Source organism: Zophobas morio, unplaced genomic scaffold (assembly GCF_036711695.1).
Source record: "Zophobas morio isolate AGI-343-1 ecotype UQ-CSIRO unplaced genomic scaffold, CSIRO_AGI_Zmor_V1 ptg000004l, whole genome shotgun sequence".
Classification (NCBI taxonomy): domain Eukaryota; kingdom Metazoa; phylum Arthropoda; class Insecta; order Coleoptera; family Tenebrionidae; genus Zophobas; species Zophobas morio.
In genome coordinates this window covers 16,442,687-16,467,683 of record NW_026972109.1, presented here as the reverse complement: position 1 = coordinate 16,467,683, position 24,997 = coordinate 16,442,687, and the positions used below count along the sequence as shown (strand labels likewise).

At 35.1% G+C, this 24,997-nt stretch overlaps 2 protein-coding genes across 14 annotated transcripts in view; one reads left to right on the top strand and one right to left on the bottom strand.

Annotated features, from left to right (window-relative positions):
* LOC135143462 (leucine-rich repeat-containing protein 15-like) overlaps positions 1 to 24,997 on the top strand; it is a 144,787-nt gene that overhangs the window by 39,936 nt on the left and 79,854 nt on the right. The gene's annotated exons all lie outside the window — the stretch shown is intronic.
* The window catches only part of LOC135143471 (serine/threonine-protein kinase NLK), a 78,759-nt gene continuing 66,733 nt past the window's right edge, over positions 12,972 to 24,997 (bottom strand). Inside the window, exons 4-10 of one of the 13 annotated variants that reach the window (XR_010282806.1) lie at positions 24,838 to 24,944; positions 22,516 to 22,601; positions 22,064 to 22,462; positions 18,620 to 18,821; positions 17,012 to 17,176; positions 15,495 to 15,765; positions 12,972 to 14,679 (exon numbers count right to left, since the gene is read on the bottom strand). Coding sequence is in view for 5 of the 13 variants with exons in the window: in XM_064075338.1 (XP_063931408.1) it covers positions 15,316 to 15,394; positions 17,083 to 17,176; positions 18,620 to 18,821; positions 22,064 to 22,462; positions 22,516 to 22,601; positions 24,838 to 24,944 (967 nt within the window). In the remaining 8 variants the exon portion in view is untranslated. Of the gene's footprint in view, positions 14,680 to 15,299; positions 15,395 to 15,489; positions 15,766 to 17,011; positions 17,177 to 18,619; positions 18,822 to 22,063; positions 22,463 to 22,515; positions 22,602 to 24,837; positions 24,945 to 24,997 lie in introns of those variants that run through there. The other 12 variants (XR_010282808.1, XR_010282807.1, XR_010282811.1 and 9 more) reach the window with 12 other exon arrangements.

The window sequence follows — 24,997 nt, the reverse complement described above, 5'->3', positions numbered from 1 at the left end:
GAGCCCAGGTGAATTTTTTAATAGGAAGAATGAGACGAGTGTGTTAGATTTTTTTATTATCATATATTATTCTTTAGTATGAGTTTTGATGGTGCTTTTAGGTCATTTTGTTTACAATTTTAGGAGCGACGAACACACGTTCTCAATAACACGAAACTAATAAAGTTACCGATGAGAACGACATCTGGCGGTGCGGTCACTAATTTGTTTAAAAATAATTTGCGGGGGAAAATCGCACACAAAGGGAAAGGACTATGGATAATTATGTCGATAATAGACAATTTAACAGTGTTTTAAAACTAACCGTACTCCGTAAAAACGGAGTATAGCGAGAAAGTCGTGCTAATTTTATTTTGTTTTTGTTAAATATAATATAGATATTATATTTTAAAGATAAAATTATCATAAGAATGTCTGTAACAATTACTTTGTCATGTAAATAAGAATATTCGTATTGTTGGCTAGCTGATTCATTGGTTAACCCATTGTTCGACATCGCATGTTGGGTTGTATATCTTTGTTCAAGAAAGACACCTCTAAATTTATTTTCGTTATTTACTAAAAATAAACAACGCAGTGCGTCATTTTTTAACATTCAGATACCTTCTTAGGTTAATGTAATTATGTGTGGTTTTTCCTATTGATCCGAGACATTTTATTGCTATCTCAGTTTGTAATACATCGGTGACGCATTTATACAGAGTGTTTCTTTAACACTAACTTGTTTATTTTTAAAGCAAGCTGTTAAAATAACACCGTGTACATTATTTAATAAAAAATTATTAAAGATACCGCGTGCGAAAAAACTACTTTTAAAATCTTTTTACCACAAATGCCAAATATCTAATAGAATCTAAAAATATACAGGTGAGTAATTATTATCATTTGGGTTCAAATGAGTCACATTTGGGTGGAGAAAACGTTACGTTAGATTTTTCTAGAACTTATGAAACAGGTTCTAAAACATCGTTTTATAAAGTATTACCACAAACGCATTCATTTTTATAAAACACCCTATATATTTTCACATTTATTAGACTGCAGTGAGGTCGGCTAAAACTGACTTGGAACTGAAAGATATAAATTGATTCTTTCAGTTGTTTGTCTAAAAAAAATTTACAGCGAGCTTTCATGACCTCTGAATCACAACAAATTTGTACGTTTTTTATATTGAATTGAATAGGCAAAAGTTTTTAAGTTGTACAGTGGTTTATAAGAAATAATTTGTACAATTTTACTGATTACCTATCTAAATCAAAAGATTTGTTTGACTGAACTCCCAGGGCAAGGAAAGTTCTACTAAATAACTTTAAACCGATTTTTCTTTATTTGTTGGTTCCTCCCACGTATCTTTCTTGCCTTGTTCATTTTTTTAATTATCACGGCTGATCAAAGGTTACCTGTGGCTTTAGATCATGATGATGTTGTAAATGTGGGACTAATTTAAAAGCATTATGCAGACATTCATGCAGAAATGTCGATTGTCCGTGAAATCTTTTATTTTAAAAATCTGATGACTCATTAATCGTTAGAATTTTACAGCCTCGCATACGACCATTGTAAAACAGTCTAGCGAATTTCCGAACGAAGTAGATCATCGACCCTAATTAAATTTTGCCCAGTTCACCCATCCGAGTCAAATGTCGAACAACTCCTACGCAGCATACATAGATTTAAATTAAAAGAACGTTATCTTATTGGAACGCGAACTTGAACAGGACTTGGGAATAGTGGAAGTGAAAATAGCTTTCAGCGATAAAAAAAAAAATAGGGGGTAAAAACTAAAAAGTTACTGTACTTGAGTTGAGTTATACTGTGTAATTTCTAAATTTAGGAGACGATTTTTCTTAACAATAATGTGCTGATTGGTTCTAGTTTATCGATAATTTTTAAAATCTCGACTCAAAAGTGTGTGTATTTTTAAAATACCGAACAGTTGCGGTCTAGACAAAACTGATGTGATGTATCCGAAACTGCACCTTGGAAAAATGCCATGCCCAGGACCGGATTTACGCGTACTGTACAAGCGAAAAAACTGGTGCTTTATTTAGTTTCCGTGGCGTTCATTATTTCAGATTTAAACCGTTTTATTCTTGAAGTTTATCAAATGCAATGCGTATCCAGAGTATGAGTAAATATTGCAATGACCTTTTACATTGTAAACAGGAGCAGCGTAGACCCAAGGTATTTTTTTTATTTGTGATACCCTCTGTACATTAAAACAAATATAGAGATAATTCCAGTAACAGTGTAAAAAACTAGATAACATACTTTTTGACACCCTATATATGCAATTTCGATTTTTTTGTGATAATTTGACTGTCTCGGGGAAACTCTCAAGACGGATTCATAAACTACAAGTACAGGAGTGTTATTTTTATAAAAATTATATTCTACTTATTATGAAATATTTTCAGGGAACATTATAACGTTATTGGTGAGGAGGATCAGGCAAATTTTGGTTGGCGTTTTACCATCATACATTGATACAGACGGCAGAGAGATAGACAGACAGACAAGTAGCTAGAACGGAAACGGGGGACCTATTTTTTTGTACGCTAAGGGTGATGAAACATCGAGAATCAGAAAAGTAGAAAATATGAATACTTAATACCAAAGAAGTCAAAAAAAGTTACAGAATCATAGTTAAACTTATTTAATATTGAAGGATTTAATAAAGCTAAACGGTCCATCTCGATCGAAATCCTTCCAACCATGTGGTGCTCATTACTTTTATTGAGTTCTGTTGCTGATGTTCTTGTAGTTTATTACCATATTTTTAATCTTTCGCATCGAAGTTTTACAATTTATCTCAGAAACTGCGACACCTGTTGCTCTAAAATTATCTGCACGCTTTAATGTTGTCGAGAACATAGTAAAGCGTTAATCAAAATTTATGTCTTTAACTCTTTATCCCTTTCCAAAACTTGATGACGTCTTCTCAAAGTTTTGCCAAGTCAATTTTCTTTGAGATGTTCAGAATAGAATCTAGAGATGGAGTTTCGTCATATAGTTCTGTCATCCTTTATAAACTTTTTAAACATTGGTTATGAAGGTATTTTCATGATCTACGCTTATTTTTAGTTTAATTTACGCAGGTTACATAACAAAAAAAAATCGCTGAATTAAAATTTATCAAAGAAGGTGGACTTGTTTAATTCATTATGTTAATTCAGTGTGTTTCAAGCGCAAAAACAAAATTCTAATAGTATATTAAAGAACGAGTTTCATAAGGCAAATATTGAGGCACGAATCCAAGTTTATAGAACGAGCGGCGAAGCCGCGAGTTATATAAAGGATGAGTGCCTCAATGGCCTTTTAGACGAACGTTTTTAGTAATTTTCTCAAATACGACATTTTTCAAGTACTTTTTGTTGATTTCAGTTTAAAACTTTCGAATTCTGCATTTTTAATTTTTTGTGTTCCGAAAGATATGAAGATTTTAAAGAAAGCTACAACGTCGTGAAATCGAAACTTTAACATTACAAAAGGATATGTAATATTAATATCAAACATTAAAAATTACATTAGACAGTATTTAAGTATGTCACTCGTGTTGTAAATTCCACAGTTTCCTACGTATATGATTTTTTTTAAATTATGACATTTTTCAGAGGTAATTTTTTTATTTAACACTATGTTTACTTCCCGAGCGTAAGCGAAGGAACTATTGTAATCGAGTCCGTCGGCCGACTCTCTACTTTTACGTTTTCTCGACGTTTCATGCCCCCTAGAGTACGAAGAAATAGGTCTCCCGTTTCCGTCTGTCTGCCGTCCCAAATTTTTATTTATATTAGGAATATTATGTACATAGATGGTAAAATGTTTTTTTTTCTTAATGTACATAGTATTCTTTGAACAACACGATACTCAAAAATATGTTTTTAATTTCTTGTAAATAAATAAGTATTTTGCAATTAAGCTTGGTTCACGGCGAATAAAAAAATCTTCACAATTGAGACAGGGCGGGTGGGCGGGCTTAAATTTTGCCTGTTTGTTTTAATATGTGTAGCCTTCTTTTCACAACATGAAACTCAAAACATGTTTAAAATGAAAAATTTGTATAAGAAAATATTGATTTTGCAATTAGACTGCGCCCCCCAATTGCAAAATTAATATTTTCCTGCAAAATATACCATTTTAACCATGTTCTATGTTTCTCGTTGTGAAAAGATAGCTATGTATATTAAGAAAAAAAAGTCAAAATATAAGCCCCACCCACCCGCCCTATCTCAATTTTGATGATTTTTTTTCTATTCGTCGTAAGCCGAGGGGCGGAGCTTAATTGTAAAATCCTTATTTTTCTACGAGAAATTACCGTGTGAAATATGTTCATAAGTAATCGTGTTATACAAAGAAAACCAAATGTATTAATTAAAAAAGAAAACCAAAAGAGAAGCCACACCCATCCGTTTCGATCTCAATCGTGATGAATTTTTCATTCGTTGTCAGACCGAGGGGAGGAGCGTAATGGCAAAATCGATATTTCCCTATACAAATTTACCAATAATGTGATGACGTCACTTCAAAATTGTACATAGTAAATATATAGTATACAGTAACATAGTCCTGCACATGTACTTTATGACTCCGTGTTGACTTTTTACCCGAAAGGTCCAGATTTTCGGAAAAAAAATCAAAATTAGAAAACAACATTCTGCAATTTAATTTTGAATCTGCAAAACCGAATGCTTTGAAGTCTTGCAGATGTTTTAAAGTTATGATAAGCATAATAAATTTTTAATCAAAATATATTTACTTATCACCTCCAAAAAATTGATGACGTCAGCTCAAAATGTGGCGAATAAATCCTATCCAAAATAATAAAATATGATGAGTTATTACTTGTGATTTATCACTGCATTAATATTTTTTAGAATTACTTATACAGGGTGTTTCAAAAAAATTAATGACTGAGTCAGTTTATTTAATTGATTAAATCAAGAATTGCAAAACTGAACACTTTGAAATCTTGCAGACATTTTAAAGTTATTGTAAGCAGGGTAATGTGTTCATCAAAATACATCTGATTGGTCCCTCCAAAAAATTGATGACTTCAATTCAAAATTGTGCCGAATGAACTCTACCCAAAATGTGCAAAATAGTTTTTACTTTATTTTGTAAATTGGGAATACAATACTGTTATTTTTCAATTTCCTTTTTACACTAAATGAAATAAGTCAGTGAAATGGAGAAAGGAGGTGGGCGGGGCTAAATTTAGCTTATTTCTAGTTTTATGAGCAAGCAGTACTCCGCCCACCCACCCCTTCGTCGTTCCAGTGACCACTTTTAATATTGTTCAGTCCTAGCTTAACAAGTTTTAGCCCCGCCCATCCACCCTTTTTTCTTAGAAGAAATGTCATTTACATTTATCAATCTTATCTTAACAGGTACTAGGCCCACCCACCCGCCCTCTATTTTCTTAGAGAGTATGTCGTTTGCCACAATCAGTCTTATCTTAGTAAGTTCTAGCCCCTCCTACCCACCCTTTATTTTTTTAGAGGGGATGTCATTTACCAAAATCAATCTTATCTTAGCAGATACTAGCTCCGCCCACACACGCTATTCTCATTATAACGATTTTATCTCTCTTCACTTGAGATCCACATTTCAGTCGGACTACAAAAAATAAATCAATGAAATGGGAGGCTGGGGGAGGGGGGGTGTTCTTTTGTAAAGTGAGAATGCGAACTAATAAAATGTAGGCTGTTAAAAAACGTGTGAATTGTAATTTTTTGTTATACTACTTATTTCCTATAACATTTATTTGTTATTTTTGAAGAAAAAAATGGGAGGGTGGGCGGGGCAAAGTTTAACTTTCTCCTACAGAATCTTTTATAAGCAAGCAATAGTCCCGGCTACCCACCCTTTCTTTATTCTAGTGATTACTCTTAATATTGTTCAGTCATTTACCAAATTCAGTCTTATCTTAGCAAGTACTACACTGCACCAATCCAAGTTCATATACGTGTCCTTGCAAAAATGTTGATGACGTCATCACAAAATTGTGTAAAATAAAAACTAAACTCGAACTTTCGGTGCGAGGGAAGTTCTGTCGAGACAACTTTCGACCAATTTTTTTTCATGTGTTCGTTTTAGAGACCTCTTTCTCAAAATTGTGTACCTTTGCGATGACATTTATTACTTCCCAAGAGTAAAAGCTAAGGAAGACGAATGATTAGTTTCATATTTTCTGGACTTGTCATGACCCCTACAGTACGAAACAATGGGTCTCCCGTTTCCGTCTGTCTGTCTGTTTTCCTCTAGACGAGACCCATTCATTGTTGTCAAAATTTGGATGATAATCGCAAAACGCTAACCAAAATTTGGCTAATCATCCCCACCAACAATTTGATCACGTCATCTTAAAAGTTTGTACAACATTAATATTATTTAAACGTTATAACATAATGTACTCCTACACTTGTGGTTTATGAATTCGCTTTGAGTTTTTCCCCTAAGCATCAAAATTTTAACAATAAAATTCAGTAACGTCGAGCACGGAGATTGTGTGAAGCATCGGTTAAGCGAGCGTTCTATTCCATCATTTCTTTTTTCTTACACTGTGACTAGTATTATGTATATTGTTTTTACTTTATAGAGGTTATCAGAAAAAAAATAAATTTCGCATTATCAAATTTTATAGTTTTTCAAAAGGGACGAGGAAGTTCCGCCGAAATAACTTTCGACTAATTTCTGTTATAAACAAATTAGTGACGATGAAAAATGTGAGCATCTCAAAAAAATCCAAACTTATCTCGCCAACAAGCATAACAAATACCACATGCGTGCCGAACATTTTTCAGCGTCTACAGCCTTTTACTGGGAATAAATAATTGAAATAAATATTTATCACGTAGTGCCATTAACCACAGCGTGACGGAATGGGATGCTGTGTTTAGGGAATAGTCGATAAAATAAATTGCTTTCTTTTTGGTACATCCTGTACGATCGCTGTTTAAAGAGCATTCACGATTTCGTGAATGATCGTTTAAGATGGATTTATCTTGTGGAGGTAATAAATAAATCAATTTCAAGTAATATTCCATAATTTCTTAAACATTATTAGCGTCTTAATAAAATCTTTATTTTTAACGAATTTATAAACAAGGGTTGTTAAATAACATGTAAAGGGCCTATTTATACCACACATTTACATACAATATTTTGAAATGTCGCCATAAGTATTTCAAGGGACTGAATAACATTTTAGTTGGCATTTTAGGATCTTCGCGATAATATTCAAGTACACTTCACAGTTTGAATCAGAACAGACGAAATCAAACGGAAACGGGAAATCTAGATACAAAATTCATTTCATTTTAAATTTTCAAACCGGACTTACCGTTTAGATCTGTGGTTTTGTTCATAAATGCTATAAAATTACTTTTTGCGTGTGTTTAATGACAATTACAATAGATTTGTTAACTGCCGTCGTATTTATGACCTTCGCTTAAATTTTTTAATTGTAAAGTTACACTATTTTCGTGCAAGAGATACGTAACAACTGCATCTTATATATTTTAAACAAGAGTAACAAAATTGTTGATTTTATGTTACGTCAATGTAACGAATTTGATAATATCAGAACCCTATGTTAAGTACATACTAATCGTTTGATGGTTAAACAATTATATGTGCCTAGTTAATCCATTTTTTTTTAAATATCGTTTTCTTATAAGCAAGTGTTGTTGCGATTAAAAAATTAGAGAATAAGTAGATCACGGTGATTCTTTATTTCATTCGTATTATATCACATCTTATATTTTGTAATCGTAACCTCTCACCTCATGTTTAAAAAACATGAGTTTGTATATGTCAGGCAAAAATAACAACAATCAACTTACACCAAACGTGTAACTATTATTCGACTGATAACGAAGCTGGTTTTACAATTTTGATAATTAAAAAAAAAACTTTAGTTTATGATAAATAAACCAACTTTTTCCATTGAGACAACCTAAATCCGGCCCTGGGTCCTGCGCAACCGCCACTTAAAATACCATCCTTAAAACAATTTTGTAATTATAGAAGATATACAATTTGGTAATTCTTATATAAAACGAAAGATTTTGAAACTGATGAATTATCGACACTATAAAAATCGACCATGAGCGGTGAAGGGAATCCGTAAAAGTATAGGTTATCGAAGATATTCACCAGAAAAATGTAATTTTCTTAAGAGTTATTGAGTAATAAACGAAGAAGCCGAAACAGAATTATGATATTTAACAGCAGCACTTAAGATTCTTGTGTATAAATTTAACTCGGCACGACTGTGAGAAAAAATAGAAAAGTAAATAAATAAATAAATAAGGTGGTGATGTACCCTCCAGTGTTCCGAATGATTGCATTGTTTCTATACCTTCCCAGCTAAACAACGGTAAATAAATACCGTCTTGCGTGCGTCTAATGCATGATACATCACCCAAAATAACCAGAAAACGTACGTTTGATAAATGTTTATGTAATACCTCTATTCGACAATATTTTGGTTTCATATTTACACACACCCAAAAGCACTTCTTCCCCCTCTCTGACTTCCAATTATCACCAACTTACCGAAAATTTGGCTTTTTTATATCGCGGAGCGAAGCATTGTTGTATATTTCCCATCATCTCAAGAATGCATCACAGACAAACACACAAACACATTTTATTAGTGCGTAGAATTAAAATTCGTTTCGTCGACTCGTACGTTAATACAAATTAATAACAATTAGATAAATTTCGCTAACAAGAATCATGATTTTCGGACCGTTCGAATTGTTAAGTAAGCGCGCGCCTGTTTATTTTTTACGACACGATCAAATTAACATACGGCGGCCCATGCGCGTCTCTTATTTTAATAAAATCCAACCGGTTGGAATTGCAATGGCAGCTAGCTACCATTATTAATATTTTATCGAGTTGTTAGCACAGTTTTGCGTTTTCTCGTGCTCCGGAGAAGTGGAACGCGCGCTACGAAAAACCGGGGGAAAGTGGGTGGTTTTTTCGAGTGTGTTTTGGGGGTTTTGGATTTTTGGGTGGATTTTTTTCGGCAAGTGGCTGACCGCGACTTTCTCTGTTTTAAACTTGGGTCATTTTGTGTCACTGACACTTGACTTGGCTTTGAAATTCGAATATTGCTGTGAATCATCTGATTATGTCTATTTTGAATTTGACTCGGCCTCATAAATAATGTAAATGGGGTGATTCATGGGTACATGGAAGTGTTGAGAATTTTTTGTTACGAAGCACATTAAAGATGCTGGGAGCAGATCGATAATGCGACGTTACACACGTTTCGAGTGGATAATTTTTTTTTTTTTTTATTAAAAATATGTAGAAGAAAAGCGAAAATACACAGTACAGTTGTACTTTTAAAAAATTTTTTAAATTGATTTTTCAGAACGGGATGATTTTTGCACACAGAAATAATGAAGGGTCGGACGGCACAATAACTGGGTTAGTGACGATGCTAAAATGACACGTGTGGATTAGCCTTTAGTGAAAATAAAATATAGCGGTTGTAGTTGACAGAATTGGGACCCACAAAAAAATAGTGACAAAAGTTATTTATACTGTCACAAAACATAAAATTTAAACTTACTGAAAAATACAATATAAACAAATAAACGATAACTATACAGGCTGATTCAAGAATAATAACGAATCTAACCAAGCCGAAGATGCAACCCAGAATACTTTTTTACAGTACTTTTCATTGTAATATGTATAGTGACCTTATAACAAAAAATCTGCACAATTGTTATAGCATAATGTACTCCTACACTTGTGGTTTATGAATTCGCTTTTTCCCCCAAGCATCAAAATTTTACCATCAAACCCAACAACGTCAAGCACGGAGATTCCGTGACACATCGGTTAGGTGACCGCACTATACAGAATGATTCAATGAGTTTAACCACGCCGAAGATGCAACCCAGAATACTTTTTTAATAGTACTTTTTATTTTAATATGTATTGTTACGAAATAAACCCATACGCCGCCCCGATACGACGCCCATGTTTTTCTAGTATGTGCGGAGATGATGGGTGACTCATCGTTGGTGACGGCGTTTGCTAAAGACAAGCCTGAAAGCGGAAGTCGCGATGGATGCTCTAGAATAAGCCTAAAAGCAGTGATGACGAGTGTTCGAGAAGTAGGGAGCAGTCAGTGATGTCCAAACAATGGGAGAAGTAGGGTCTAGTCAAATCCATTCTAGTCGGAATTATTTTGTACATAATCGCTGTGTCGAGTAAATTCGAGTCACCAAGAAATAAATTGTTGAGTTTTACCTACGCGGATTTTAAATTACCAACGGGTAATATTCATATTTCATTCTATGTTACTTACAAATACTTATAGGGTAAAGGTTACAGCTAACTTTATGAACAACTAAGCAATGAATTGAAGCCCTAGAGGAGTTAGTCGTGGCTCATCCTGGCTCGCTGTGGCTCGTCGAACGAGTGCTGTTTTATGATATAATCCCCCTTCTAATTCCTCTCTAGCCATCAGAATTTTCTCTGGCTCCTCTCTGGAACCAAACTAGAACCCCTCTTGACTCCTTTTTAGATGCTTCCTGTCTCCATTCCTCCCTGGCTCCACTTTGGCTCCTCTCTGGATGTTTAGCTCTTCTCTGGTCATCAGTTTCACTCTGGTTCCTCCATGGCTCTTCTCTGAGAGCTCTCTAGCTCTTTGGTTCAACTCTGGCTCTTTTTAGGGCATCTAATTCCCCTCTAACTCGTCCCTGGTTCTGAGACTTCTCGCCGGTTCCCTGTGGTTTCTCTTTGGGAGCTTTCTGACCCTCCAGCTCTTATCTGGCACCGTGGCTTTTGTATGATTCCTCTGTGGCTCCCCTGCAGCTCCTCTCTGGATTTCTGTCTCTTTTCTGGTTCCTCCCTGGCTCTCTACCGCCTTTGATTCCTCTGTGGCACTCTAGATAATCTGGTTCATCTCTGGGTCTTCTTTAGCTCCCCTTCTTCTTCTTCCCAGCTTTCGAGCTATTCTCTGGTTCCTCCCTGATACTCTGACTCGGCCTTGATTCCTCTTTGGCTCCTCTCCGACTCCTCTCTGGCCTTCGGGTTCCTCTCTGACTTTGGCTCCTCGCTGGTTGCTCTTCAACACCTCTTTGGCTCCCTTCTAACTTTGTTTCGTCTCATTTCTTTGGGTCTTCCCTGGCTCTCTAGCGCTCTGTTTCCTCTCTAGCTCCCCTATGACTCGCTCGTTCTTTTCTGGTATTCTAGCTTCCCTCGCTCCTCTCCGACGCCTCTCTGGCTTTTCTCCGGCCTCTCTCTGACACTCTGGTTCGCTTCTGTCTCCTCTCTCGATTGTCTGGCACTCTGACACACTAGTTTTCCCTCAGCCCCTCGCTGGCGTTCTGGCTCCTCGCTGACACTGTCTTCTCTCTGGCTCTTCTCTGCAACTCTGGCTCGCCTCTGACCTCGATCTTTTCTGTGACTCCTCTTTGGTTTTCTGGTTTTTCTCTGGCAATCTGGCTTGCGTTCGACTCCCCTCTAGCTTTTCTGTAACTCCAGTCTGGATTTCCGACTCCTCTGGTTCATCTGTGGCTCCCCTGTAGCTCTCCTTCGTCTCCTTTCTGGTTTTCTGGTGGCTTCTTGACACTCTGGCTCGCCTCTGGTCTGACTCATCTATGGCTTTCTTTTACTACTCTCTGGATGTCTAGCTCCTCTCTGGCACTCTAGATTGTTTTTGGCTCTTCTCTGGTTTTCTATTTCTTCTCTAGCTCCTCTGTAGCACTCAGGTTTGACTCTGATTCCCCTTTAACTCTTCTGTGGCTTTTATGGCACTCTGGCCCCACTTTGAGACTCTGCCTTCACTCTTTTATGGCTCGCTCCTCTGCGGTTTTTTGGTGCTGTTTTGGCTTTCTGGCTCTTTTTTAACTCCTCCCTGGCTGCTTTGCGGAACCGTTCTGGTTGTCTGACAGGGAGAAGGCAATCTTCTCCCTGGCTCTGTGACACCACCTGGCCTCTCTCGGGCTACTGTTTGTTACGTTGGCTCGTCTTGGACTCCCAAGCTGATATCTGGCTCTCTAGCTAGAAAGTCAGAGCACCAGAGAGAACCCTAGCTCACTGCCACTCCAACTCCTCCCCAGTTTTTCTCCGACTCTCTCTTCTGGCTGCATTCGACCTCTTCTTTACTTTTTTGGGTTTTCTCTGACTCTCCTCTAACTCGAATCTGTTTCCTTCCCTCTTTTGCACTCTAGCTGTTTTCTCTAGCTCTTTGGGCTTTCTGGTCCTTCTTTGGAACTCTAGCTCTTCTTTTGCTCCCCTCTGTCATTCTGTTTCGTTCTGGCTCATTTGGCTCCCTCCCCCCTTTCTGGTTCTTCGGCTTCTCGCTGACACTCTCCGTGTCCTCTCGGGGTATTCCCTTAGCTCCTCTTGGCTTTGTGACGTCCCTCTCTCCTCTGGCTTCTGTTTGGTCTGTGGCTCCTCTTCTTTAGCTTTTATTAGACCTCTCTGGTTCTCTGCCTCTTAAGCTCCTCTCTATTTCTTTGGCTTTTGAGCTCTCAATGTCCTCTCTAGTTCTCCCGAGTCTTTTCTAGCTTCAATAACTGTTAGCGTCCTCTCGAACTCTCTGGGTCCTCTGTAGTTCTCTATAGCTCTTGCTCTGCTTACTTTTCTCAGGCCCTTTTTTCGGTCTTGCCTGACACTGTCAATCTCTAACTATGTTGGTTTCTCTGTTGAGACCGTTTGGAATGGGCATTGGCTGCGTGGTAGACATGTTTGGAAGGGAAAACATTTCTAGGGTGGGAGCTAATTTCACTCTTTCCGACTTTAGATGATGTGCAGATGTACATGGGCATTCGGGGTTCAAGCTGACCAATGGGGTGCCACCGGATGGACGTTGAACGCGCTCGTACTTCGAGATTCCGCCGGTGCTGCTAGGCGGAATAAATTAAGGAGCGGAATATAGGCAGATGGATCTTTTTTGAAGCCGATCGGGGATGTACAAAAAACGATGCATCTTAGTTCATAGTGTTGTTTATTTTTTTCATATCAGAGTATACTAAGTTAAAGTAAACATAGACTGACCATTACTCGAAAAAAGTCTGAATAAAGGCAGCCCTACACGCCCAATATTCTCATGCAATATGAATTTTGCATAATATTGAACGTTAAAGGGCAAACATGTGAAAAAAAAATACATAAGTTAGGTACAGTATTGCGTAAATTATTGCGCAATAATATTGAGCAAGAGAGGTGCCTTTATAAAATATATTTACATACGCGTTATGAGATCTCTGGAAAAACCATTGGAATAATTACACAAATTCGTTAAATAATGCTAATGGAACTCGAAAAGCGCCAGATAATATTTACATGTGGTCACTCCCAATTCGCTACATGAAAATATTATAATTTTTTTTTTCGTAAATTTTTGCTAGAATTAGAATACAATTAACTAAATCTACGAAAGGAGTAAACATGGGACTATTTACATCATCGTACCAAATTAAGAAATCACCAACTTTGCAAATAATTGATTTTTTGGTCGTTTAATCATTTGCAAAATAGCAGTCAAATAAGAATAGAGCGAGTGGCGGCGTGCCACAAAATGTGTACTGTCTGTGGTATTTACAATTTGAATAAAACGATTCGGTTAAAAAATTTAATTTCCTACAGAAAAATTACGAACGATAAAATTTACTAAAATCATCCTAACCTAAGTCCTAGTGTCAGTTTCTTTCACATTAAAAAAATATATTTACATAAAAATACAAAAACACAATTAAGACAAAAGCCTATAATTTCCCTGTAGGAAGGCTTGTGAGAATGTTAGTGCTACAGGAAAAGAAACAATCTATCAACTTGATAGCACACATTTTTGAGCGTTGTATAAAGAAGAGTTCCAAAATGAGCCCACCACAAAGTAAAGGCCACAGTATAACCAATTTCACTTCATTACACTACAATTGCTTAGTAAAAAAAAGTCTAATAAATGAGAGCTGCTAATCTCACAGTCTCTACCTCATTGCACACTTAACAATTCACACTGAATACACTACAGTACATACTATTTATATGTAAAGTTGGCAATTATTTAACATGAAGTTCACTATAAAGGAATCTTAGAGCTAGCTGCACATCGTTTTCTGGGTTTATGTAGCTATATTCACAGTCTTTACCTTACAAGTCTTAAATTAATATTAACCTACCAAATTTGAGAAAACTTGGTGCTTGTCAAAGGCAGTTACTCGATGTCGGAGGTGTGTAAAAACGAACTGACAGTTAAAAAAAAGTCATTTTGATTCTGTCTTGTTTGGAAACCCGACAAATGATTAACTGCCCAACTGAAACAAAATCCTGCCAGTCTTATTCAACTAAAAACTCTAAAATATCTATACTAATCAAGGCAGTGATATCTGTACACTGTATCTAAATTGGCAGATCTACATGGTATATGATAAATCACACTCTGAGCGACTAAATATACACGAAACACACACTACGTTTATGTTGCAGCGCGATTGTCCATTGTTCATATTTTGCATTGCATAGAATCCCTGAATGAATATATTTGGTGTACTGTTACTTATAAATTACCCAAGTTCATCGACAACTTAGACAAACAGATGCGACAGAGAAGAAAGTAGTTATCTACGGACAACACCCCATGGTCAATCCCATTGATGGGGCGAAGGAGGCAACTCGGATGGGTGAGCTACAGTCGAACTGAAACAACAAAACAATCAAACTAACCGGTCGGAATACAGTCCACGAAAATCAGGTACAAATTTTAAAGCAGCGGAACTTCACATTCTCACACACGTAACGACAGGTCTCGCTGGCAAGGTTGGCATCGTCTCTACAAGGATAGAGAGCAGAGGATGGGACCAGCAACAGCGTTAAGCACTTAAATAATTCTCTGGTGACTTTACAAACGTTATGGTGCACACTAATTAGGAACGGCTGTGCATTTAGTGTTTGAGGTTGGCTACAAGTCACAAATCTAGATTTAATTTTACATAGAACAATGAGTACCCAACTTCAAACGTGACAATAATTACAGCCCCTTTAAATTGTCGCGATGCTGCTAACCTTGTTCGCAAAACATATTACCCGTCGATTGTAGATGTGTCAAGTGCAAGTGGTGACGTCTGTGCAAAAATCTAAGCCGTTAATAAGAGTAATTTCCGCTCCTTTTCGCCCCAACTTTCTTGGACTAAAAATCGCGAGATGCTATACGAATGACTGTGAGGCGATCAAGGACTCCCTTTTGTACTCATTACGTTAATAATGACCATGCAATCGCAAATCAATAAAAAGAAAAAAATTAAACTAAAATCACTAACCTAAACAAAAATGTAGTCACGCGGCACAGAGAAAGATGACAGGTGATAATAGGATTTCTAGGGTCTTCTTGAAAGGTTCACAGCCTTTTTCTTTCCTGTACAACAACCATCATCTTACTTGGGCTCGTCAACACCAACACAAGCAGCGGAGGGATGTGTTAATGAGGGTGCGGTTAATTAGTTAAGTGAACTTACTGACTTCCATGCATGTGTTTAAAAACTTTTGATCTCACAATATTATTTGTGATTTCTTCGGAAAACACCAGAGCACGAGATTTTACCGAGTTTCGATGTCGGTTTTCAGCGAATCTCTGCATTTTTAGATATTAGAATGGGCATTAATCTCGTGTCCCTCCTCGAGTGCTTCATTAGTGGAGAAGGAAGAAATTTCAGTATTAACATTATGAGGTCATTTGATATACGGTGGAAAGGTTCAATTTCTACAGGATGAAACGGGTTCTAACTACTGAAAAAATAAAGAAATAAATGTTGGAAACGCACGCGCCAGCATGGAAATCATTGTCGTGTAATAAGTAATTGATTATAAATGTTATTTATATGATTAAGAAGTAATAAAAAAATAACACTGAAACCTTTTGGTGCACGTTATTTTTTCACACAACTTTTAACGTAACAATAAATTAGATAAATGGGAGAAATTATTATGTTAATGGTGGAACACCAAACTAAATGTGTGCTAAATAATGTCACGAGTTGTTTTTTTTTAATCTTGTGTCCTTTCACAAGTTATCAAACATGTACAAAACGAAATGCCATTTCTATTATACTTGATTTTCAGTACAATTGAAGTTTGAAAATTAAATAATAATTACTATAAAGATACAAGGACCGGTCTAGATACAACAAAGACTTCACCAAGCTCAATTTTGCAATGTTCATTATGTTCAAACAGTATAAGGGTACTACTATGGGCATAGCCTTTATATTCTATTTATGTAAGTATTCTAGAGGCTTTTTGTACATTTCCTACACGTGTTTTAGACGCTATTGTTCTATCTTATGCTACATACACGTGAGATACTGGTCCTAAAAAAAATAGAACACTCAAAACAGCGTCGTTTCTCGGGGTATAAAACGACACAGTTCGATAACTGTGTGTTAACTAAATCCTAATTTATTTATTCAAAAGAATAGATTTCTTCTGATTTATTTACACATGGTATTTTGAACTTACTATAATTCACTGACCTACTGGAGTTGGGGCTTTAATTAATTGTCGCTCAACGCTAAAACGTAGAAAAAGGTTGGCGTGCAACAGATAATAAAACTCATTTTCTATTGCTGCTGCCCTCGAAATAAACTCTCCACTTCATTATAATACATTTGAAAATAAATATTTGGGTTTCTGATCCTTAATCAAATGACTTGATGTCGTAAATGAACAACAGATTACAAACTATTTTTAACACGCTTCTCTCAAAAAATAAACGTTTTATTTAAAACCCATCGTCGATATTTTCAAGCTTCATGTAAACAAGAACCTTCTTGTGTTTTTTATATTTTATAAATTCAAACTAGGTCACATATCATATTGTGTCACATTGACACCCACAGAAACCTCCTCCACTACGTTTTTTTTTTTCTCGTGACAATTTTTAGCACATCCATTTAGCGTCATGTGTAAATTTACAAAAATGAAAACAAACAAACAAAATGTTATGTGCGTGTATGATAAAGTGCTTGCAACGTACACCAAGAGGTATGTGAGCGGTCACCTATGCAATGGCGCTGCGCTGGTCTGCGGCGTCGGCGGCCGTCTTACCTGGCGAAACTCTTGAACGCCGCAGATTGGGGGTTTATGCAAAGAGGAACTCTACTTGTATTCAGTTGTTCTGCTATGAATTTATGCATCTCCTCTGCAAAAAGAAACATTGGATTAATAACAGATTTGAATTTTTTTTCAAAGGTTTATTCGAGGGAAAAACACCAACATTACATAATAACCTTGCCACAGCTTGTGATAGAATTATGTTGAACATTGTATTTAATTTATGTTCAGTAATATCGGTTTCAAGATTTATCACAGCCGTTGAGAGCAACAGGTCTGCAAAATTATACGTCTGTTTTGTTTCTATTCCAGGCGGTAATATCCAGGGATTCATATTAGGCTTCTTTTTATTTACTCTATTGATGAATGATGTCTTCAAAATTTGATATTAATATATATAATAAATTGTATGAAATATGTACGGGTTTAAAAAGATTTGTAACCCTATATATCACTGACAACTTTGTGGACATTGTTCAGATGTAGGTGTTATATTTTTATCCTTGATTGATCTGGTGCTTCCTGTCTTCAATAGTGACTGATTAAAATGTTTGTATATCAATTTAGCTACGACTTAAACAAAGTAATCAATTTGTCACCTTTTTCAAACAAGAGATTCAAGTTTGGAAATAACTTGTACGAATTGCGGCCATAAATATGTCAACTGACGTATTCATTATGAAAAAAGTCCTTCCATTAAAACATTATCGGGTAAATTTAAATTTAAAATTGTTTTTCCACAACGACCGAGGTAACTGTACCTTAAAAAATACTTATTCGAGCAACAACAATCAATTTACATGGCAGCAAAGTTCCGAGCATTGTTGTTAACGAATTTTCAAACTGTTCAAGTTGTTTAGCATGTGGAAAATAATCAACTCAAAAGTAGTACAGAAGTGGGGTAATTCCATTTAAAAACAAGTTTTATTCATTTCTGGCCAAACCGGAAGTGATCATAAGTAATTACTTTGATAAAGCCACAAAATGAAACATTTGCATTTACATTCGCCGCTACTAAATAATATTTCATAATAATGGTTGTCTTTAGGGTTTTTAAAATCATTTAAAACCGCTTTGTATTATTTGTTTCGCTTTCATGCGATAAGGTTTACCGCGTCCGAGTAAATATTTCCGTTCACGAGACGGTATGTCCTACGTCCAATGCCAAATGGTCATGTTTTGAACACAAAATATAAAAGATTTTTGTTATAAAATTTCTAACATTAATTTTCCAAACAATTCTATGATGTGTAACGACCATAACAGGCGTTTTGTAACTTACAGCTTTCAAACCAAGAACAAATAGTGTTTCAACAATACAATCCTCATTTTGAGTTAAATCCTTCACATTAGTAGGCGAAAATAAGTGGCACAATAGGCTTCAGTATGCTTTGACCACTCCTCCACTATTATACACTGTATCAATTAACTCGCAACTGCAGCAATCAATTGGCAATCAGATGCACCTACTGTGTTTTCCCCTCATTCTACGGTCGACGAAAAATCAACAAAAGAAACAAACATTAAGCACCTTTCACATGTTGTACAGACGTGAGTTTCTTTTCCCAGTGGTCATCGAACGCTTGTGGGGCCGTTGTTTCAAACTCTGACGTGTATTGCCTCATTCCGCTGGCCGTGGTGTAGCAGCATTTACACATGCAAGAGTGGTACCTTAGTCTCCCTTCGTCTAAATATGGATGCGCTAAGGCGTCGATTACAGAAATACGTTTATCCTGCAAGAGAAAAAAAAATTAAGAACATGATGCTACGTTAAGTATGGGGATTAGAACTGTCCGACACGTGTTTGCTTTCGCAACTGAGGTGTACTGTTTCAGCGATTAGATACCTACTGGTAGCCTTGACATGGCGAAAAGGGAAGATAAAAGTCACCTACTAGAAGTGGGAGGGCAAACACGTGGGGTGTTTATTTTTTAATTGTTTTAATAATGTTAAAAATGATAACCAATTCGATGTAATTTTACTGTAGGAGTTTCAAATATTTTCCGGGAAGAGTGAATCAGTGATAATTTGAAATTGGTATCAGCGTAATTACTACTGATACAAATTTATTGGTATTTACGTAACACTTGAGTGATTCCAATTCTAGTATTATTTTGATTTGGTGCCGTCTGTGTTGTAGGAAAAAAAAAGATTATCGATCTGATTTTCTTTTCATGTCATGTCTGAGATATGTTTGGACATTTTTATTGTTGAAGCGGCATTTTTAATATTACGAACTTCCATTTTGTCTCAAATAAATGTCTGTTAAGGGTAAATATGTGATTTTCTCATTTCTTTATTTCCTTTGCCTTTTATCTATTCGTGTGTTACAAAAAATAAACTATTTGCGATGCAACTACAATAATGTGTTTTTTAAATTTAACGTCTAGGTTTTAATATTTAGCTGATTTCTATTATGACTATTCGATTAAAAATAACCAAAAATGTATAAACAGTTTATGCCTTTGTATAAATTTAAAGTAATAAAAGTAATGTGGATTGGAACTGTTAAGTCGTGTTTGCTTTAGATATCTTAAGGCAGGTTCTCGTAGCGCGTGACTAAGTAAAGTAATGACTTAAGTAAAAAGTTTATTACACGTTCCATTTTAACGGTTGTCATAAATTTAAAATAGGATGGTCAATGATAATAACTCTATAAAGATAATGATGCAGCAATGACTTGTAAAGTTATATGAATTTTCATTATCTGCATAATTTTTCAAAAATCGAATATTTGAACTATTATCACCCAAGTAAAATTGACATAAAAACAAATATTCTACACTACACGAAAAAAATCGGAGACAGAATAATCACATATTTCACAGGAGGTCAAATGTATCTAGTTCGACCCTGCGTAGTAGCCTTAAAGTTATTTCTATAAAGGTTACTTCAAATATTTGGTCGCCGCTAGAGACTAGTAATAGCAAAATCAAGTTCCCAGGAGTGTACTTTACAATTTTTATTTCCATTTTAAAAAATTGTTGCTTTTCGATGTATCTTGTGCAGTTTAATTTTATTAATCGAAATTGAATTCATTCGCCCGAAAATATCTGCACTGATGAAGGTTTTTTTTAATTTTCCAACAGTTGTGTCTTTAAAAAAAAAATGAAACTGAAAAGAAGAAAAGAAACTGGAAGTTGCGGATTTAATTTTTGTTTTCTAATTAAGGTCTTAATACAGAAATCAAATCAATAAAACTTACACGTGCAAAGAGAACAATAAAACTCACAAACACATTAAAAGTTTCATTTTCCGCTAATATTATTACTTATATCCGTTGCTGCTGCGACTGTATAAGGTTATCACCTTTTTTAATTGGACCGGTCTTGGATTAGTCGCTTGAATACAACATTTTTAGGAAAATATAAATTTTGTCGTGGTTCGGTCAAAAACATCTGGAACCGAAATTCACCGTCTGTTAACTGTAATGTTACTTAATTATTTGTTGTTATCCAAAGCATTCACACCATAATATTTAATATCAAATGCTCTATGACACACACTGGTGATATGCAGGGTGAGTCACTTGGCTCGAGTTCCTCGAAATTTCATTAATTATTAAAAACAAAAACAAAAAAAAAATCGTAGGCCAAAGTTCAACGGTTCTTTGATTTTAACTATACAGAGTGTTTTTTATTTGCACACAACTTTTTTTAATGGCACATTGAAATGTTTTTATCAGAAAACATTACAATTTTCAAATATCGATATTTCAGGTTTTTCAAATAGAACTTGTATTGTATTACTGGATCTTATATGTTTTTATTCTCTTTATTTTTTGCTGTGCATTTTTTTCTACATATAAATTTTATAGTTTTTCAATTTTTATTTTTTAAGAGTCGCAACAACATATCCGAAGATTTAAAATCGCACGATTGGGATTTTGTTGTGAATCTTTGCGTTGCTAAAAAATTTTGAAAAAATGAAACAACATGGCAACGTCGCATCGGAAAAATATATAGTTATATATATATATATATAATTTGAAAAACTAAATTGATGCATAATTGTAGTGTCGTTTTATGAATATGGTTAATAAGCACACTCCATTTTTAGTTAGCAAAAAAATTAAATAATAATTTCTCATTAAAACAACACCTAAAATCAAGTTTTCTCCATTTACATAGTTAATGAATTAAGGCTTGTCCCGGAAAGGTGTGGAGGGTTTACATCTTTCATAAAATAGGAGATAGAGGAGAGTAAAGCTTAATCACAAATTACACTTTCTGTTTACGCTTTATGACCAAGTATATATTAAGAAGGAATGTTCACTCCATTTTAAAAACAGTACGTCAAAAAATTTTGCAAAGACTAGTACTGTTGTGTATAGTTTTTTCTTGGCACGTTTGCTAATTGATATTTAAAATAAAGAAGTTGCATAATATATACTGAAATCAGTAAAAATACTGCGTTAACAACACTTACAGCACTTTGTACATACACTCCTCATGTCTATTTTAATGGCTTCTTGGAAACAAATTTTTACACTTAACTAGTTACATAAAAGCAACCTTTTAAGGAAAGAACTTCAACTTTTGATATTAAAATGCAACATTGTAGATCGTCAAGTGTAAAAAAACCCGACAAAGTATAATTTATCGTAATTATATGCAGAAACACTTGTTCAATTCCTTTAAATAATTTTTTAACCAATTTCCATTTCTAGTGCTCCTCTGACATTACATGTTCTCTCCGTTTCTTCATTACATTAAATATTTAATTTAATAACAAAAAATGTGACTGCTTATTACACAGAGCTCGGTCTGTTCTCTGATTAGATTAACCAACTTTTACAATTGCTCTACTAAAATTCGAATAACCACATCGAAAACCCGCAGAAAGAATCCGCAATAGGCCTTAACGTGAACAAAATACCGCCACGCTGAAAGCACCGTAGGTGATAATACAGCGGAATCAGAATACTGGCGCAACACACAATAAAGAATAACCATCCCATAAACGGGTCTCTTACCGGATCAAAAACAAGCATCTGACACAATAAATGCACGACTTCGTGCGTCGCTTGCGAACTCAACGTATAAAAAGCGGATAACGACGGCGGCTTCGGCGCCCTCCTTAACATATGCGTCTTGGCGCCTTCGCACGCGTATTTCATGTCATCTAACGACGGCGTCCCTAACAATTCCGTTATTAACTCTAGCTGTTGGACGGGATTCTGGGCCTGGAACAGTATCCGCCTGCCCAGTAGTTCCCCGAATATGCATCCGACGGACCAGACGTCCACGGCCGCCGTGTAGTGTTTGGCACCCATCAGGATTTCAGGAGCTCGGTAATACTGCGTCACCACTTCTTGTGTCATGTGTTTGGACGAGTCGGGTTCTTCTACTCTTGCTAAACCAAAATCACAGATCTGGGGGAAAAGTTCGTGTTAGGTGGTGTCGTGACGTAACGGGTTGGACTCACCTTAAGAACACAATTGCTGTTTACTAAAAGGTTTCCAGGTTTTATGTCTCTATGTAATATCCTAGCCGAATGTAAATATTTTAAACCTGAAAAAAGTAAAACGGTTTATTGTAGGAGCAGTTTTGGAATTTATTAGATGAACAAAAAATAAATGAATCAGGGTTGGCTACTTTTGGATATATTTTCGGCTTTCTACAAGTTTGACTATTGAAAACTGCAATAAACGTAGTAGGCGCTTATCAGTGTCAAGATATAACAGTTGACATTTCAATTCCATATTATTTTCGGTTCAGCATTTGAAATTAGCCTCAGATTTGGATTTGGATTCGCTTTATACGCTAGCTTGGCAGGCTATTTGTCGCTATTTACGTGTAACCCTTTTTAATTTTTGTTAATTAGTCCCCTGGAAATTAAATTTTCAACATTTGCCAGTTTAAATGGCATTACTTACGTGTTATTTACACTTTATACTATTTTAGTTTGTTGAAAAAAAAAGTATAGGTAGAATCTCTTGGGATGAATGAAGTGACACGATATACTTGACATTTTAATATTTCTTTTCATAGTTAATTATGATTACTTGGTGCTACTGTGACGTCATATATTATAAAATTATGCAAATATGATGTCCGCGTTTCTTGCATATAATTTTAGTTTCTCATTTAAATTAAGTACTTCTAGCTCTGAAATATGTAATAGAACGCTACCAAGAATTCGGTAGTTTTTGTCAGCTTCATAAAAATTCGTTTTTTGCGGTTTCTAACTTGAGTCGACTTTTCCGTGTTCTACTCTATAAATGTCATAGCTATCAATGCATCTTTGGGTTAAAATGAATGTGAAGTAAAAATAATTATACAAAGACTAATTAATTAATTTTAACCTAAAAACCCATTGAATGCATTGTATGATATTTACAGGGCAGAAGTTTTTTATTTGTTAAAAACGTCAAAATTTTCAGATCTGTTAAAGCCACATCGTTCCTTTAATACCGTATGTTCTTTCTTCAATGTTATTTAATTAATTAAAACCAACGAATTTTTCTAATTTCCGGTGTCTTAACTCTGATACAAGTTATCATTGACGTCTTAAAATATTTAAACTGAGCACGCAGAATAACAACCGTTGTATATAACTTTCAGATCTAATTAATTATCACAGTTTTCTTAGAAATCTGATCGACACAAAATTTGTTCAAAACACTCAAGATATGCCAATCTTAAAACGTGTTTATTTTCGACTTTACTTTTATGATCAACCAAATTATCAGCCACATTTACGCTATTTTATTATATCTTAATTCACAGATTCTTCAAATATTTGCAAATTAATGAACATAAAAAGCTGAAGAAATTCTTCTGCTGAAAATTTTCCATGTGTTTTGGAATGTTTTCAATTTTTTGTACGTTTACTAGCTAGCTTCATCTATATGAAAATTTTCGGAACAGTTTCAGTTTTTAGGACTTTGGGTTCTTAATTTTATGGATTTTTTGAGAGTATTGTAAAAAAATAAAAGAAATACCAACTGTTTCAACTTGAACACTTTCACGCCTACAGAAATTTTCGTGAAATGTTGCCAATTTTATTTTGATTACCCAAAGCTCAAGCTCAAATTTTATCAAACGAGAAAAATGCACGAATAATTGTTTTAATAACCGTTTTTATAATTAACCAGAGTAAACCACAATATTACAATAAGCTGAAATAGTACAAACCATTTTACGTCGATAAAATTTTTCAGTAAGCACAAACTTAAATGAACCATTGCAACCGCAAGTTTCATGAACTCAATTACCACGGAGATTAGCCATAGTTTCAAATATTTTAAGAACACTTATTCAAATTAATAATTGGCAGAACCTTGGTTTTTACGTTAAGTAAGAAAAAAAAGGATTAACAATTCGAGTTTCAATATTTTCTCAAACTGAACACTGTTGAATTTTTAAGATATTTAAATGTCAACATACCATTTAAAGCCAATTGCAAAAATCTTTCAGTTTTGAAAAAAACTCAAGTGGTAAGTGAATTCTCACCGTCCTAAAATTCTCTGAAAAAAACTTGCTTTGAATCGCACTGGACCAACAACGAAAGTGTTCTGTTTAGCACAATTATTCAGGCGTTCAACATGAAGATCGTGTGAAAGCTGCATTATTATGAACATTACGACATGAAAATCCTTGGGTTTTTCGAAACAAGAATAATCTTTGCTAACTTTTCAGTGATGAGTATTTATTAACTACGCTATTAACATGAATATTCAGTTCCGTGCAATAATCGTGCAATAAAGATACAATTCGCTAATTAGTGTTTGAGCTCACTACTTACCTCTAAGTATCTGGTATAGAAAAACTTTGATGTGATCCGAAGAGAGGGGCTGATGTGAAACTATAATTTTATGTAAATCACTTTGAAGTAATTCCGTGATTACATATCTGAAGTGCTTAGTCAAGGAAAATCGTAGACAGGTGTACGCTAAAAAAATACA